Raw genomic sequence first — 17,027 nt, 5'->3', positions numbered from 1 at the left:
TGTAAGAGCAGGTATCTCCAAATAGTCTCCTTCATTTAGTAATATTTAAAATTTCAAGTGAAATGGAAAGTTGAAGGAAAATGTCTGCTGGGGAAGTTATTAGATGTCAAATGTTGTAAATCTTGGCTCTTTTTATTTATAACTCTTCAGAATTGAAAGCAGAAATTGAAAAGCTAAAAGCCGCCCAGAGAAACAGTCGGAACATTGACCCTGAAAGATACAGGTCCTGTCGGCAAGAAATAACATCCCTGAGAATGAAGCTGCATCAGCAGGAGAGAGACATGGTGGAAATGCAGAGGTGGGGTGCAGTTGGTGCTTCCTGTTCACCGGTGGCTGTGGCATCGTAGCACTTACAACTCCCTGGGAACACCCCAAGTCCATGGCTACCCCCACCTCCCATGGGATCAGAGCAGCCGTACCCAGGCAGCTATCTTAAGCAGTACAAGGTGGCTTCCTGATCTTCATGGATTGTCTTTTGGTTGTCAGTGTAGTTAGAGGGGTTTTTTAATTTAGAGAGATTTATTTATTCGCATTGGAAAGTCAGATATACACAGAGGAGAGACAGTGGAAGATCTTCCATCAGCTCCCCAAGTGGCCACAACGGCCGGAGCTGAGCCGATCTGAAGCCAGGAGCCAGGAGCTTCTTCTGGGTCTCCCACGCAGGTGCAGGGTCCCAAGGCTTTGGGCCGTCCTTGATTGCCTTCCCAGGCCACAAGCAAGGCTGCCAGGACATGAACCAGCACTCATATGGGATCCTGTTGCGTTCAAGGCGAGGACTTTAGCTGCTAGGCTACTGTGCCGGGGCCCAGGTAGAGGGTTTTTAAATGGTATTTTCATTGTTAGCAAAAGGGCACCAGCTGCTAGTTCACTCCTCCAGTGCCTGCAGTGGCTGGGATTGAGTTGAGGCCGTGACCAGGAGCCAAGAAGACCAGGAGTCCAGGTCTTCGACGTGGGTAGCTAGAACCCTGTTCACGGAGTCATCTCCTGGGGTATGTGTGGCAGGGAGCTAGAATCGGGATGGAAGTCAAACCCAGGGCTCCAGCGAGGGTTGCAGGTGTCCGACCCCCAGGTGGGTCCGGGTATTATTAACTCTGTTATTTTCTTTGACTTTGGAAAGAGCATGGAAAGAAAAGTTTGAACAGGCTGAAAAGAGAAAACATCAAGAAACAAGGGAGTTACAGGTATCCTTTTTAACTTCTAAACTGATTTAAGAATAGAAGAAATACACCAAGTTCTCAGATATATATTGTTTGCTGACTTTTTCTAAACCAGTATTAGAAGAATTATTATGAGGAAGTATTAAGATCAAGGTTGTGATTACTTAATATCAAAGAGCTGTTTCCAAAGTTAACAGTCTTACTGTATTCACTCTGTTTGGTTCCATAAAACTTTGTTTAATGTCTGTGTGCCGGGAATGAGGGAGGCCAAGGTGATTAACTACAGTTCCAATCCTCAGAGAGCTTGTGATTTAGAGGGAGGTTTGCAAAAATGTAAGTATAAGGCTGAAAAATTCTGATTTATCAGTTGAAACCATAAAGAACTGCTATTTTTATAGGCAAAAAGTTGTGGAACACTGCATCTCTGCTTAGCAATAATCTATGTATATACATAATGTATGTATGTATATACATTATATATGTGTGTGTATATATGTATGTGTGTGTGTGTGTGTGTATATATATATATATATATATATATATATATATATATTTGTTTTTATTGGAGAGGCAGCTTTATAGAGAGAAGGAGATACAGAGAGAAAAGATCCTCTGTCCAAAACGGATAGACTGAGAGTGTCTTATAGATGTGGGATTGAGAGAAATGGAAAATAAGTCAGGGATGAGTTCCACGTTTCAGAAATGAGTGCCATAGGTTGTGAAACTTAGGCCGCAACTGAGGGACGGGCAGCAAAAGCTTGTGGGGCTCTGAGAGGGGAGCCTGCACGGCTCAGGGGGAGCTGCGAGGCGACAGAAGGTCCAGGTTTGGATTTGGTTCTGTTCTTGAAAGAGTTCAAGGTTCTTGGAACATTTTATGAAATTGGCCAGCTGACCCTGGAACCAAGGTGGGAGCAGTGAACATTTCCTGGTGTTTGGAAGAAGAGTGCTATGCGAATTCACAGGAGGGAAGGGTAGTTTGTTGTGTGTTGTCAGTCCAACCTCACAGAAAATGTAAGATTTTAGTTGCATTTTGAAGCTTAGGTAAGATTTTGATTAGTGCAAAAAAGGGCAGAGAACTTTCTAAGCAGAGACAACTGTGTGGAGAGTAAAGGGGGAAGTTTACTGTGTCCTCAGGGATGTGGGTCAGTTTTGTTGGCAGAAGTAGTTTTGATGAGGTCATGAAGAGAGAATATTGGAAAGATGTGATTAGTTTATTAGGGGGGTGATTTATCCTTGAGGTGGTGAGGAGCCACTGGCTGTTTGCCGCGAGAACTGCTATCTTGACAGTACCCTGGTATGGGATGTAACCCGTGTGGAGACAGGACGGTCAGGAAGCTGCTGCAGGAGTCCTGGTGCGGGTTGATAAGTGTGGGTGATGAAGAGGCAGCCAGACAAACCAAGCCATTCTGAAGACAATTGTTTGATGATAAGGATGGACGCAACTGGGTGGTGGCTGAGTGCTGTGTGAGTAGAGTGGGGCTAGAGAAGGACAGAGTGACCAAAGCACCGGGGTCGCAGTCCCAGGGAGCCGCTGAAGAGAGCTGAGAGATTGAGAGGACTGTTTCCTGAGCCATCACGGCAGCGATGCTCATGTATATGACACAGACCATCTATTTTAGCAATTTCATGCCGTGGCTAAGATGTTTTCCTTGCTTCTACCAGAAAGCGGGAGTTACGTTTCAAATGGACAATCATTTGCCAAACCTTGTCAATCTCAATGAAGACCCACAGCTATCAGAGATGCTGCTATACATGATCAAAGAAGGAACAACTACGGTTGGAAAGTATAAACCCAACTCGAGCCACGATATTCAGTTGTCTGGGGTCCTGATTGCTGACGATCACTGGTATGTTAATGTTCAGTGTGTTTTCGGTGGGCGTCCATAACTTGTTAATTTGTGTTTTCCTTCAAATAAGACATCCTGTGGTTTACGTCTTTGATACCCTGGTATGCTTCTTCATATCCCTTTGGACAGGAAAAATACACTCAGCATTTTATAAGGATAACAGATCAATTACTTTCAATTACGTTTTGGCACACTTGAGGGATAATTTCTTTTTGTAAAATTGTAAGATGGACAGGAAAGCAAACTTCTTATTTTATTGCCAGAATTTTAGATTGGATTGACAAGTTGAGCGTCTTGCTTTGTTTGAGTGTTGCTCACGTGACGGAGTGCTGCTTCAGTATGTGGCAGCGACGACAGTGTTCGTGTCTGTGACTCTGCCTTGTTTCTAACGTTTAGCCATGTTGAGGCTCTTTCATTTTCATTCCCATGAAGTATTATGTTGTATAAATTTCATTCTGTTTTTTTTTAAGATTTATTTTTACTGGAAAGTCAGATATACAGAGAGACAGAGAGTAAGATTTTCCATCCACTGATTCACTCCCCAAGTGGCCACAATAGCCAGAGCTGCACCGATCTGAAGCCAGGAGCCAGGATCCTCTTCTGGATCTCCCACACAGGTGCAGGGTCCCAAAGCTTTGGGCCGTCCTCGACTGCTTTCTCAGGCCACAAGTATGGAGCTGGATGGGAAGTGGGGCCACCAGGAATAGAACTGGCACCCATATGGGATCCGAGTGCATGCAAGACGAGGACTCTGGCCACCAGGCTACTGCGCCGGACCCGTGAAACTATTTCTTATGTTCTTCGTATATACTTGTTTTGTTAATTGGATTATTTAAATTTTTTTTGTCATGACATTACTCCTGAGTGTATTTTTTTTTTAAAAGATGTATGTATTTCAAAGGTAAGAGTTTCGGAGAGGGAGATCTTCCATCTGTTGGTTCTTTGCCCAGATGTCCCCTGTGGCTAGAGCAAAGCCAGGAGCCTGGAGCTTCTTTGTCTCCCTCATGGCTGAAGGGACCCAAGCACTTGGACCATCTTCTACTTTTTATAGGCACATTTGCAAGGAGCTTTGTTGGAAGTAGAGCAGCTGGGATTTGAACAGGCACCTATATGGCATGCTGGTGCCCTGGGTATGGCTTTACAGTGCCACCTCCCCCAAATGAGTATTCTTATACATGTCTTTTTGGTAGCATTGCAAAAAAATTTCTCTAGAGTAAATTTCTCAGATAGTCAAATGAGACTCTGAGAACAAGATGCTTTAAGGACTATATTCATCTGTTCTGGGGGGCAGTGGCCCCATGACCTAATCATCTCGTACCAAGCTGTACTTCTTAAAAGTTCTTTCTCCTTCTGGCCTTGCCACTCCAGGGACCATGCTTCTTCCACAGGAACCCGAGAGGTGTAAGTAGGAGGGAAGCTGCACAGTACATTCAGGGACCTGGTGTGGTTGGCTGAGGGTGAGGTACGCTTGTGAGGAAACAGTTGCAGACCAGGGAGGTTGTGGGGCATCCAGGAGGACACACTGGGCCTTTGATGCTCGAGTAGGTACAAGTAGGCGAGGGGGAGGACCAGAACAGCCACACCTCACAGTGTGACCCTTGACCTGGCTCTCGGTAGGCTGACAAAACAGTGAAACGGTTCTACCCAGATCCTAACGCCGCTCTGGAGGCACTAACCACACTGGTCTCTAGTTACAGAGCTGGAAGTCTGGTCCACAGCGAGAGGCCTTCCATTAGGACTCTGCGGCCATCAGATGGCAGCTCAGCTCGCTGTACCACCACAGTGGCCCTTTCATGCAAATCTTCTCACTTTTAGGGGGAATATTTTTTGTCTTTTAAAAAGAAGTTATGATCAAAATATAAGCAGTGAAAATTCTTTTTACTGCAGGTGGAGAGAGTTACACTGCTGGGCTTTTTTCACCAAGCTTCAAAATCTGCGTGGAAGAGAATAATCTCTTTAAGAAGTTTGTAGATTTGTAAGGGGGAGAGGCACATAGCTGTCCTGTGTTTATTCATTTTCCAAGTGTCCAGAACCCAGGACTTAGTTCAGTCTTGCCCTGTGCCTGGGAAGAACCCAGCTATTGGCCATCATTAGGAGGAAGCTGGAACAGGGCGTGGAGCTGGGGCTTGACCTAGATGCTCCAAGATGAGGTGTACCTGTTGTGACGTATGTCTTAATCCCTACTCGAAGCATTTGTCTCTGAAAATAGTTTTAAATTGCTGTTGCTACAAAGTGATTTGGATTCTAATACCAAAGGAATAAACTGAATTAGATAACCTTTTTTTTATTGCTTTTCTGTATCCTACATTTGTAACAATGTGCTTTTATTTTAACAGTACTATCAAAAATTTTGCTGGGACAGTGAACATTATTCCAGTTGGAGAAGCAAAGACATACGTAAATGGAAAACACATTTTGGAACCCACAGTATTACATCATGTAGGTTGATGAGTGCTACAATTTATGGAACTGTTTGATTTTGAGCAGATCATTTAATTTCTTTGAGTCTCAGTTTTCTCCCTTGTAAGATAAGGGAGTCGAATTAGATTAAGGACTTTTCCATTTCGAAAGTGGTTTTGCCTGTCTTCTCGCTCACTGGTTGTCGTCCATTGCACCAAGACAAGTTATCATAATAGGGACCAGTGTCTGAGGAGCCACTAACAGGGGCATTGTGTGTCCTTTTGAGAGCTGACTGAGCCTTCAGGCCAGGCTGGGATAAGCCCTGCCTCTGGCAAGGTAGTTACCATGGTAGTTATCTAGGAAAGTGAGTGATAGCATCCAAGTCAGCACACTTTGAGAGCATTATTAGTAATTATATCAGAAGACCAGGCACGATTTGGCCATCTGGGTATTGTTTGTACAGTGTATCTTAGCTTTCAGAGGTAGCAGTGTGTTAAGTGAAACAGCAATTAGTGTGTAGTTCTTAGAGCAATTTCTGTAAGTAGTGAGCTCTCAGCATCTATTACCAAACTCTGTGCTCTTTAGTTTCTTCATCCTAAAACATATGATACTAAGAATTAGTTTTTGAGACATGTAAATGAGACTTGCTGAATGCAGTATTTGGCATATAGAAAGCACTTAGTAAAGATTAGTTTATGATGTTTATGTTTAACAGTAATATCAGATACTTTTGCTGAAAATAATAATAATTGTTATTGTTTTGGTACAGACTTGAAGTAGTACATTTTTCTGTGTGCCCTAGGGTGATCGGGTGATTCTTGGTGGAGAGCATTATTTTAGATTTAATCATCCAGTAGAAGTCGAGAAAGGGAGAAGAACCCCTGGCAGAGACACTCTGACAAGTGAGGGGCCAAAGGACTTTGAATTTGCAAAAAATGAGTTGCTTGTAGCACAGAGATCACAGTAAGTATGGTTGTTGATGTGAAATAGGAAATACGCCTGTGAGGTCTGTAACAGGAGCTGGTCACACGGCTCTGGTCACCAATGACTACCTCTGCCTGCTGATTTCTAATGGTTTCATTTTTTTTTTTTTCCATTGGCACATTCCCTCATTCAGCAAGCATCCCATGAGCATCTGTCATGAGTCACCATAAAAATGCTGGCAATACAACAAGGGGCTGAAGCTCCACTTTGCTGTCTCATGGGGTTGGCAGGTGAACAGGCCAGGGTGCTCTGCACTGTGTGATGCAGGGGACGGGCTGAACCTGGCTCTGGCTGGGGACCAGCAATGGTTGTTGAGGTGGAGAAGACATCTCTTGGAGTGAAGTCCCAAGAGAAGTTGGCCAGGACAGGACAGGGGGAGGGTATATTTATTTTTCTTTTCTCATTTGGTCCCAGTTTTAGCTCATGCAAAACCGTACGATTTCTAGCCTCAGCAGTTTTCTTGAGCAGCTAAAAGTAGAGAATATCTACCATTAGCCACAAATGAATTTGGAATTTATGCAGGACAATGGAGCCATTAATGAGTTTTTAGCAGACATGAGACGCTTAGAAGAAGAAAATTCCAGAATGACTATTTTGGGCTAGACATTTTAAAGCCTCAGACTCACTTTCTCCTTGTTAAGATTTTTAAATGTAGTATAGTAGACATAGCATGAGAATCACCATTTTAAAAAACATTTATTTTGTGTGAGAGAGTGACAGAGAAAGAGAGACCAGTCTCCCATCTGCTGGTTCTTTCCCTAAATGCCTGCAGCAGCCAGGAACTCCAGCCAGGTGTGCTGTACAGGTGACAGGAGCCTGAGTAGGCGTCCTCTGCCACCATCCCAGGCTCGTTAGCAGGAAGCGTGAATGGAAACAGAGCGCCTGGGCATGAACCAGCACTCTGATACGCTATGTGGGCATCCCAGTGCCAGCTTAACCCACCGTGCCATTTTAACCACTTTTTAAAAAAGATTTATTAATTTTTTTTTTGGAAAGGCAGATATACAGAGAGAAGGAAAGACAGAAAGATTTTCCGTCTGCTGGTTCACTCCCCAAGTGGCTGCATGGCTAGAGCTGAGCTGATCTGAAGCCAACCGATTCTTCCACGTCTCCCACATGGGTGCAGGGTCCCAAGGCTTTGGACCATCCTGTACTGTTTTCCCATGCCACAAGCAGGGAGCTGGATGGAAGTAGAGTAGCCGGGACATGAACCAGTGGCCATATAGGATCCTTATGTATGGAAGTGAAGACTTCAGCCACTAAGCTACCATGCTGGCCCTGTTTTAACCTTTTTTAAGTGTGCAGTTCAGTGGTTGAGTGGAGTTGAGTCCTTTCATGTTATTGGACAGCCGTCCCCACTGCCTGTCTCTGGGAGCTGACATACTCTACCTGATTCTCATTTCTCCCTAGCTCTTGGGTTTGACTTTCTGATTCTGTTTCCAGTAAAATGGAGAATGACTATTTCTACATAGTATAGTTGCTAAAGCATTGATTTTATTGAGAAGAAAGAAGCCTACTTTAGTTTTCTATACCCAATGATGCTTTTTCTGTATGTTGAGATATGACAACTCTAATGTTTCACCTTATCAGGTTAGTATAAAAAATTACAAATAGATGGTACAGTCTGCTTTATCAGCTCTTACATGTGTTTTTTGGGTCATTTCAACATTTTTGTAATCTATGACCAAAAAAGAAATCAAGAGTTATTGGCAGAGAATGTGTTATGACACAGCGTGGTCAGTTGCTGCCTGTAATCCCCTGTTAGTGCCATTGCATGTACCGGAAGATCCACTTCTGATCCTGTCCTCTAATAGTGTGCCTGGGAAGCTGGGGAGAGGATGGCCTGGGTGCTTGGGCCCCTGCCACTCATGGTGCAAACTCAGACGGAGCTTCCAGCTTTGGCCTGGTCCTGCTTGGCCGTCGTGGCTGTTTCAGGAGTGCACTGGTGGATGGAAGATTGAGCAATCCCTCATGATTTCTCTCTGTCTCTCCCTCTTTCTGTAACTGCCTTTCAGATTACTTTTTTTTTTAAAGTTATTGATATATAAATTGCAATTTTTGCTTTATTGTTAGTTTAAGACATTCCTTGGTGTTTGCTACACTGTTAATTATTTTTTGCAGTGTTTATTGTAACAGATTTTTATGTGATTTATTTATCTCCTGCATTAGAAAAATATATTTCTCTAAAAGCCAGACATCTTCAGTAGTAACCTAGACATAAGCAGATTTTCATCCTTCAAGGACACTCTTGGGAGAAGATCAGAAATTAAGTTTTAAGATTTAAATGTTTATTTGGTGGGACATATTTTAATATGTTTGAGAACTGTTATGGAGTATAAAGAATTCTTAGTAATGTTTCCTGTAAATATCTTGCCACTTTGTAGACTCGAAGCTGAAATAAAAGAGGCACAGTTGAAAGCAAAGGAAGAAATGATGCAGGGAATCCAGATCGCTAAGGAAATGGCTCAGCGGGAGCTTTCTTCCCAGAAGGCTGCGTATGAAAGCAAAATCCAAGCCCTGGAAGCAGAGCTGGTACAGTTAGAGGGGGTTTTATGTTTGCTTTCTGTCTTGTGTCTCTGTTTTCCGAGGAATGTGCATCTTAGAGTTGAGTATGTCCTCTCAAGGGCTGGGAGAGGACAAAGCCGCTGGGTGCGCTGGCCCACTTGACTTTGCCTTAGGGAGCAGGGCGGGGGGCGTGGGGAGGAGCAGGAGGTGCTGCCTGCACTGCCTGAGACGTGGCTTGCCCCATGGTTCTCCGACATGCTCGCCATCCCAGATACACGCATTACAGAGCTACTCAGAAAGAGTAGTTAACCCGGATGAAGTGGAGAAGTCAGGCTCTTGTGCATTGACTTCTTTACAAGGGGGCTTTAGTACTTCAGTGCTGTTGTTGAGTGCCCTGTATTTTTGTCTGAGTTGTTTTCTATGCTTGTACTTTAAAGAAGGAAGAGTCTCAAAGGAAGAAAGTGCAGGAGTTACACACACAGGAGGCCAATCACAGGATTGCCGAGCTGGAAGAGATGAAGCAGCGCCTGGAGCAGGAGGTGCGCGTCCGCTCCCGGCGCCTGGAGATGGAGGCCCTGGCGGCCAAGCAGGTGATTGTGCCTCCTGGCTGTTCTGCTGTTCTGTGTAAGGGCTGGGCGGTGTCCCTGTTTTTAAACAGTGTTTTGACAGGAGAGGCAAGTACAAGGTCACGTAGGTCCCTACTCTCTCTCCTCCTTTCTCCCTCTCTCCCTTTCCTTCTGTCTCTTTCCCCTCTCTCCCTTCCCCTCTCTCTCTTCACCTTTCTCCTAACCTTTTTTTCTTCCTCTCTCTCTGTCCCTTATTCTTTCTTTTCTCTCTCCCCCATTTCTCCCCCTCTCCCCCTCTTTCCTTCTCTCTTTCATACTCCCTTTCTCTCTCCCCCTGTCTCCCTTTCTTTGTTTTCCCCATCTTTCTCTTGCCCTTTTTCTCTCTCTCTCCCTTTCCCTCCCTCCTCTCTCTCACTCTCCCTCCCTCTCCAACCATTGATTCACTCCCCAGAGGGCCTCAGCAGCTGGAGCTGAGCTGATCCAAAGCCAGAAGCCAAGAGCTTCTTCTGGGTCTCCCACGTGGGTGCAGAGTCCCACGGCTTTGGGCCATCCTCAGTTGCCTTCTTAGGCCACAAGCAGGAAACTGGATGGGAAGTGGAGCACCTGGGACATGCACCAGCACCCATATGGGATCCTGGAGCTTGCAAGGTGCAGGATTTAGCCATTGAGTCATACTAGACACCCCCTCTTTTTTTTTTTTTAAGTGTTTTTTTTAACTTCCTATGAGTGAATAAGAAAACATTTATGTCATCAAAAATTCCTAACGATTTTGTTGTGGAAAAAAATAATTTTAAAAACCTTTGCATGTTTAATTAAACATGTTAAACAGGGAATGAGTACCCTAATTAAATGAGGCTTAATTATAGTGTGTCACCATTATAAGTTTTTTAAAAGTAAGTTTTACTGGGTATGTCTGAGATACACAGCAAGGTGTTACGGGACACATGTGATGGTTAAGCAGGTGCGTCCTGGGCTCAGCCTGGCTTTCTCGTCTCTGCTGTCCCGCTGTGGGTCGGCGTGCTCGTGGCTCTAGGCTCTGGAAGATCACAGCGTCCGCCACACTCGGATCCTGGAAGCTTTAGAGATGGAAAAGCAAAAAATTGCTAAAGAAGTACAAATTCTACAGCAGAATCGGAGTAACAGAGATAAAACATTTACAAGTGAGTACATGCTGATGTTTGTTACTGTATCTAATATGTCACAGTCACCTTTGTGTAGTCAGTTTGGTCCAGCTATTGCTGACTTGTCTGAAATTAGCCAAATATACGAATGACTGTTTCTAGAACATTCAGCATGGAGAGTATTGAGTTTTCTCTCTGCTGCAGACTGGGTGTTTGTCTCTGCTCGGAATTTCTAAGTGGAAGCCCAGTCCCTGCTGGGAAGGTGTTAGAGTACGGAGCCTTCTCACGGCTGGCAGTTAGGTCATGAGGGCAGGTCTCTAAGCCCAAAATAAACTTTTCATTCCTTTTTCCTGCAGACTTTTTGAACGCACCTTGTACATTCATCCAGGACATCAGTTTGTAATTGTCCTGTGGTGTCTTTGTCCAGGTTTAGTATCAAAGGGATCCTGGCCTCACAGGCTGAGTTGGCGAGTTTGAAAAGGATTAGTGTGAATTCTTGAAATGATTAGTCAAATTCTCCCAGTAAAGCCATCAGATCCTTAGAGTCTTGATTGTACATTGTGGTTTTGTATGTTTCTGTGTAGAAACAACAGGTTTTTGTGTAGACGTTTTTCACTATGAACAATTTCAAGCCCTAAGAGTAGGCAGATTGCTGCAGTAAAGGCCGGGTGCTATGGAGCCGTGTTAGTGCTGCGCTGTGCCGGGCCCTGCTGCGTCGCTGGGGTGATCCCAGACGTGCCATTTGCGGTGTCTCCAACTCAGAGTGGATTCTTTCCCCTCTCTCCACTTTTCCTTGTCACTTTGTGTCTTTATTTGTTTCTTGATTTATTTAAAAGGTAGAGTGATGCTTTTTACTCTCTAGTGGTTGCAGTGGCTGGCTCCGGGCCCACTGGCACTCCCTCAGGTCTCTCCTGTGGGGGAAGGTGGAAGTCCATGCGCTTTGGCAGAGAGCCGAGTTACAAGTAGAAGAGCCAAGACTCAGAGGAGCACACTGCTACGGGATGCTCGCGTTGCAAACCCTGGCTCTATTGGCGGAGCCACTGTATTGGCCCGGTGTCATTCTTTTAAACGTCACCATGATATCACATCTAAAATACTAATAACAGTGTCTTACACTCATCAGATATCTAGTCTATATTCTAATCTTGGATCATTTAATAAGCATTTCTTTTGTGTTTGGTGTATCTGAATCTGGATACAGACATGTTGTAGATATTACATGTGATGGGTTCGGCTTTAATACCCTTTCATTCAGTCAGTTGGCTCTTCTGTCTCTTAACCATAGTGATTCATTTATTGAAAAATCAAATTATTTGACCTATGGAGTTTTCCCTTGTTTTGAATTTTGCTGATTGAGTCTCCCAAGTGTTGTTCAAGAGATACCTCTGCCCTGTGAAGTGGTGGCTAGCACTATGGCCTGTCAGGTTTGGGTCATCTTTTTAACCAGAATACTTGGTAGTTACGTCACATACTTCCAGTAGCTTCTGTTTTTAATTTACTTTGAAAACATTAATAACGTTACGTCTGTTGTGAGTAAATTCATTGTATTAGCACTTGTTAATTCTTCTCAGAGCTTAGAATAATATCTAAAAATGTATATTTGGTTGTTATTTAAAAAAATCTGTGTGAATAGTGACTTTTATCTTTCCAAAAAGATATTTGGTTTTAGTGGGTTTTTTTGGTGTCTTTTTAAAATGTTGATATCACAGCATCTATGGCTGAGCTAGGCAGAAGCCAGGAGCTGGAAATGAAATTATCTGAATTCCTCCTGTGGGTACACAGTGCCCTGAGCCTCTGACTTGCTGCCTCCCAGGGTGTGCATTGGCAGGAAGCAGGGGTTCGGCACAGAGCCACACGCAAGCCAGACACTCCAGTGGAGGACAGCAGCCGAGGCAGCAGCCAGTCGCTAGTCCTAGCGCTTACCATGGCAGAAGGGTTTTGGATGGAATACTGGTTGTAAGTTTGGACATTGTAGAAAATATTTATGGTGATTTTTATTTGGATAGCAGAGTCATAGGAAGAGAAATGGGGAGAGATCTTCCATCTGCTGATTTAGGCCTAGACTGGCCCAGGCTATAGCAGCGACTGGAATGCTGTCTTAGTTTTCTCTGGGTGGATGGCGGGAGCCCAGAGGTCGGGTCATCTTTTGCTGCTGTCTCAGGCGCACTAGCAGGGAGTTGGATTGCAGGCTGAGTGGCCAGCTCTCGAACTGCTGCTCCAGAATGGAATGCCATTATCACAAGCAGTTTCTTAATCCATGCCACATACCAGCTCCTTTTGATAAGATCTTATGCTTAATTAAGAAAATGGAATTGCAAGCTATTTTCCTTTTTGTCTTATAAAGACATCTGTTCATCTGTCTATATATAATTATTCCAGGCAAAATTAAAAAATGAGATGTGATTCTGTATAAGGCTATAATATAGTTTACCTGATACTTTAAAGGATTTAGAAAATAAGAAAAAAGCAATTAGAAAAAAAAATTGAAGATACTGGAGGGTGTAGTACACTGAGCTTCAGTGTGGTGCCACCATCCTATATAGGTGCTGGTTCGTATCCTGACTGCTCCACATCATAGCCAGCTCCCTGTTTATGGGCTGAGAAAGCACAGAGATGGCTCAGGTCCTTGGGTCCCTGCCCCCACAGGCTCCTGGCTGCTGAGTTAGAACCAGCCCAGCTCTGGCAGTTGTGGCCATAGGAGGAGTAAACCCAACGAATGAAAAATCCTTATCTTTCTTTCTCTCTGTGATCTGCCTTTCAAATTTAAAAAAAAGAAAATTTTTAAAAAAGATATTGAAAAAAAAAGCATTGCTTTTGATATTTGTTCTTTTGTAACAACATCCTTATCTTTTCTCTAATCAACTTCAATTGTCATCCTTACACCACAGGTAAGATACATTATTTTATCTGAAGAAAAATTACTAACGAGAGTTGAAACAAATTTATCCTGCTGTGATAGAGTTAAAATCATTAATTTGAAATCAGTAGTTTTTCCCAGAATTGTTCTAGTGACAGATGACCATTAGTGTTTTGAATCTCTCTGTTTTGTCTTAGTCCAGCCGAACTGGAGTTCCTTGAAACTCTCCATGATGATTCAGGAAGCCAATGCCATCAGCAGCAAGTTTAAAAAATGTTACGTTTTTGGCAGGTGAGGGAATAGTTGTCCTGATGGTGATGTAATTCTTCATTTTAAGCTGGTTAATGAGATTCCTTTCTCTAACCCTCCTTCCTGACTCCTCTCTACCGCCCCAACCCCCTTTCCTTGTTTTCTTTTACTTCAGCTTCTCTGGAGTCTGTTCAGTAATGCCTGACCTGGTAACAGGCTCGGGTGGCCCACTTTTAGAACTCACCCGGGGGGAAGAGAGCTTTCATCAGTTAACCACTGGTGTATTAATGAATAGGATAGTTCACTAATTTTCTTTCATTTCACAGGGTTTTTTTAAATTTTTAAAACTTTTTGAATAGCAGTGTGACCAGAAGGAGTGGAAGAGGGATAGTAAGTAGAAGGAAGGAAAGGAAGGGGAGAGGAGGGAAGGGAGAGAGAGAGAGAGAGAGAGAGAATCTTCCATCTACTGGCTCACTCCTCAAATACCCACCCACCATAGCTGGGCTGGGTGAACTCCATCTGGGATTCCATGTAGGTGGCAGGAGCCTACATATGTGGGCCATCACCAGCCGTCTCCCAGGCTGTTAGCGGGAAGCTGGATCAGAAGCAGAGTCAGAACTTGATCCCACGTATTTGGCAAGGGGAGTAGGCTTCCCAAGCGGCTGCTTAACCCACTTGCCATTGTACTTTCCTAGTGAATTTTTTTTTTAGCTGAAAATGTGTCAGTAATTCCAATTTTATTTTTTATTATTTTTTTAAAGATTTATTTATTTTATTACAGCCAGATATACACAGAGGAGGAGAGACAGAGAGGAAGATCTTCCGTCCGATGATTCACTCCCCAAGTGAGCACAACAGCCGATGCGCGCCGATCTGAAGCCGGGAACCTGGAACCTCTTCCAGGTCTCCCATGCGGGTGCAGGGTCCCAAAGCATTGGGCCGTCCTCGACTGCTTTCCCAGGCCACAAGCAGGGAGCTGGATGGGAAGTAGAGCTGCCGGGATTAGAACCGGCGGCCATATGGGATCCCGGGGCATTCAAGGCAAGGACTAAAGCCACTAGGCCATGGCGCCAGACCCCAGTAATTCCAATTTTTAAAAGGAATATACTCTTTAATTTTAAAAGAACTTTATTTAAGAAGTTACTATTTATAATAGTGTGAAGGAACTTCAGAAAAATCATAGTAAAATGGAATTAAAATATTAGTTCCTTTTGGTACCATTTTCAAATGCATGCATTTTTTTATAATATGTCTTCATCAATGTTTTGAATTATGCTACATGTAAATGAGTACTATAATAAAAATGCTTAACTGGGCAAATTTGGTCACTGGGCTGAATTTTCATGGAGCAGTTTTTCTACTTTAGAAACTTTTAGAAACTCCTACTAAAATAAATGATATGCATGCTTTGGAATAAAATCTCCCCACTTTTTTTTCCAGACATGATGTGTCCAATAAAGGTCATGTGGATACTTCCATTCGGGTTCAAAACTTAAAACTAGGGATCTCGACTTTCTGGAGTCTGGAAAAATTTGAGTCTAAACTTGCAGCAATGAAGGAACTCTATGAGGTTTGGAATATTATTAAAATATCTACAACCTTTTTAAAGTAAAAAATACAAAAGGAACATGTTCTCAGTAAAGGAAAATTGGAAAATAAAAGACAATCCATTAGTTGTTGAATCAATTTCAATATTATGTATGTAATTCCATGCAAATGGAATTTTATTGATTTAATATAGTCATAATTGTTGCAATGAAATTAGAGAAATTATTTCATTATTTTATTTTTAAAGTTTAGCATTTAAGCTTAATGAAAGAAGAAATATGATAGGCATAGAGCAATTTGTACCATTTGAAATGATCTTGTATCTATATATACGTTTTTGTGTACTCTTTATTACCTATATGTTTTTGCATGCTTTGTGTGTTTTTAATGAGTACTCTTTTTATTTTAATTTGTTAAAAATAACCATTAAATCTTTTTTTCTTTTCATTTTACTTCAACAGTTTTTTTTTTTTTTTTTTAAGATTTAATTATTTATTTGTTTGGAAAGGCAGATATACAGAGAGGAAGAGAGACGGAGAAAGATCTTTCATTCTCTGGTTCACTCCCCAAGTGGCTACATGGCTAGAGCTGAGCCAATCTGAAGCCAGGAGCTTCTTCCAGGGCTCCCCATACAGGTGCAGGGTCCCAAGGCTTTGGGCCATCCTTGACTGCTTCCCCAGGCCACAAGCAGGGAGCTGGATGGAAAGTGGAGCAGTCGGGACATGAACCGGCGCCCATATAAATTCCCAGTGCATGCAAAATGAGAATTGAGCCATTAGGCCATTCTGTTTTCCAGCGTTACAAACTTTACTTGTTTTAGAACCTGTGAACAGGGGACTTTGACACTGTGTCAGCAGGCTTGTGTTCATACACTTCGACTTTTTTTCAGTGAAATATTTTAATAATAAATCTTTATTTTTTTTTATTAATTATTATGCATTATGTGACAGTTTCATAGGCTCTGGGAATCCCCCCACCCCTCCCCACGCCCCTCCCCCTGGTGGATTCCTCCACCTTGGTGCAGTATTACAGTTCAAATTCAATCAAGATTCTTTCCTTGCAAACATATACCAAACATAGAGTCCAGCTACTTATTGTCCAGATGGGTTGAACAGTTTCTTGGGGAGACCATTTCTGGTCCAAAGTTAGAGCTGGTAGAATATCATCCCAGTCAATCAAGAGTCCCAATATAACATTAACAGCAATTTGTAACATTATGGAATTGACATGGTTTTAATAAGCCTTTATTTTATATTTCCACATTCATTTTCAACATCTTTCTCTTTTTTATGCAATAGGTTTTTTTATTTATTTGAATATATCTATTAATCCAGAGATATTACTGAAATATTGTATAATCCTGTTCATTTTCTTTGATGTTTTTAAAAAAAGATTTACTTAGTTAGTTATATTGGAAAGTCAGATATACAGAGAGATATACAGATTCACTCCCCAAGTGGCTGCAATGGTTGGAGCTGTGCTGATCCGAAGCCAGGAGCCGGGACCTTCTTCCTGGTCTCCCATGTGGGTACAGGATCCCAAGGCTTTGGGCTGTCCTCAACTGCTTTCCCAGGCCACAAGCAGGGAGCTGGATGGGAAGCGGGACCTCTGGGGACATGAACTGGCACCCATGTGGGATCCCTGCACAGGCAAGGAGGACTTCAGCCACTAGGCTATCGTGCCAGGTCCTTTATTTGTTTATTTGTTTTTACATAAATTTCTTTGGGTGGACATCTGATCAACAGCTAGGAGGCCATATGCCTGGGTGCATGTTCCAGATCTGTCCTGCAGCT

General features: G+C 43.0%; 1 protein-coding gene across 1 annotated transcript in view; it reads left to right on the top strand.

The window, feature by feature from the left end:
* KIF14 (kinesin family member 14) overlaps positions 1–17,027 on the top strand; it is a 46,977-nt gene that overhangs the window by 12,514 nt on the left and 17,436 nt on the right. Inside the window, exons 11-20 of the mRNA XM_058668977.1 lie at positions 151–298; positions 1,118–1,181; positions 2,820–3,004; positions 5,341–5,443; positions 6,207–6,367; positions 8,773–8,920; positions 9,331–9,483; positions 10,493–10,619; positions 13,635–13,728; positions 15,127–15,256. Of these exons, the coding sequence (XP_058524960.1) occupies positions 151–298; positions 1,118–1,181; positions 2,820–3,004; positions 5,341–5,443; positions 6,207–6,367; positions 8,773–8,920; positions 9,331–9,483; positions 10,493–10,619; positions 13,635–13,728; positions 15,127–15,256 (1,313 nt within the window). The remainder of the gene's footprint in view (positions 1–150; positions 299–1,117; positions 1,182–2,819; positions 3,005–5,340; positions 5,444–6,206; positions 6,368–8,772; positions 8,921–9,330; positions 9,484–10,492; positions 10,620–13,634; positions 13,729–15,126; positions 15,257–17,027) is intronic.

This window comes from Ochotona princeps, chromosome 10 (genome assembly GCF_030435755.1).
Source record: "Ochotona princeps isolate mOchPri1 chromosome 10, mOchPri1.hap1, whole genome shotgun sequence".
NCBI classification, from domain to species: Eukaryota; Metazoa; Chordata; class Mammalia; order Lagomorpha; family Ochotonidae; genus Ochotona; species Ochotona princeps.
This window is presented reverse-complemented; position numbering and strand designations above follow the sequence as displayed.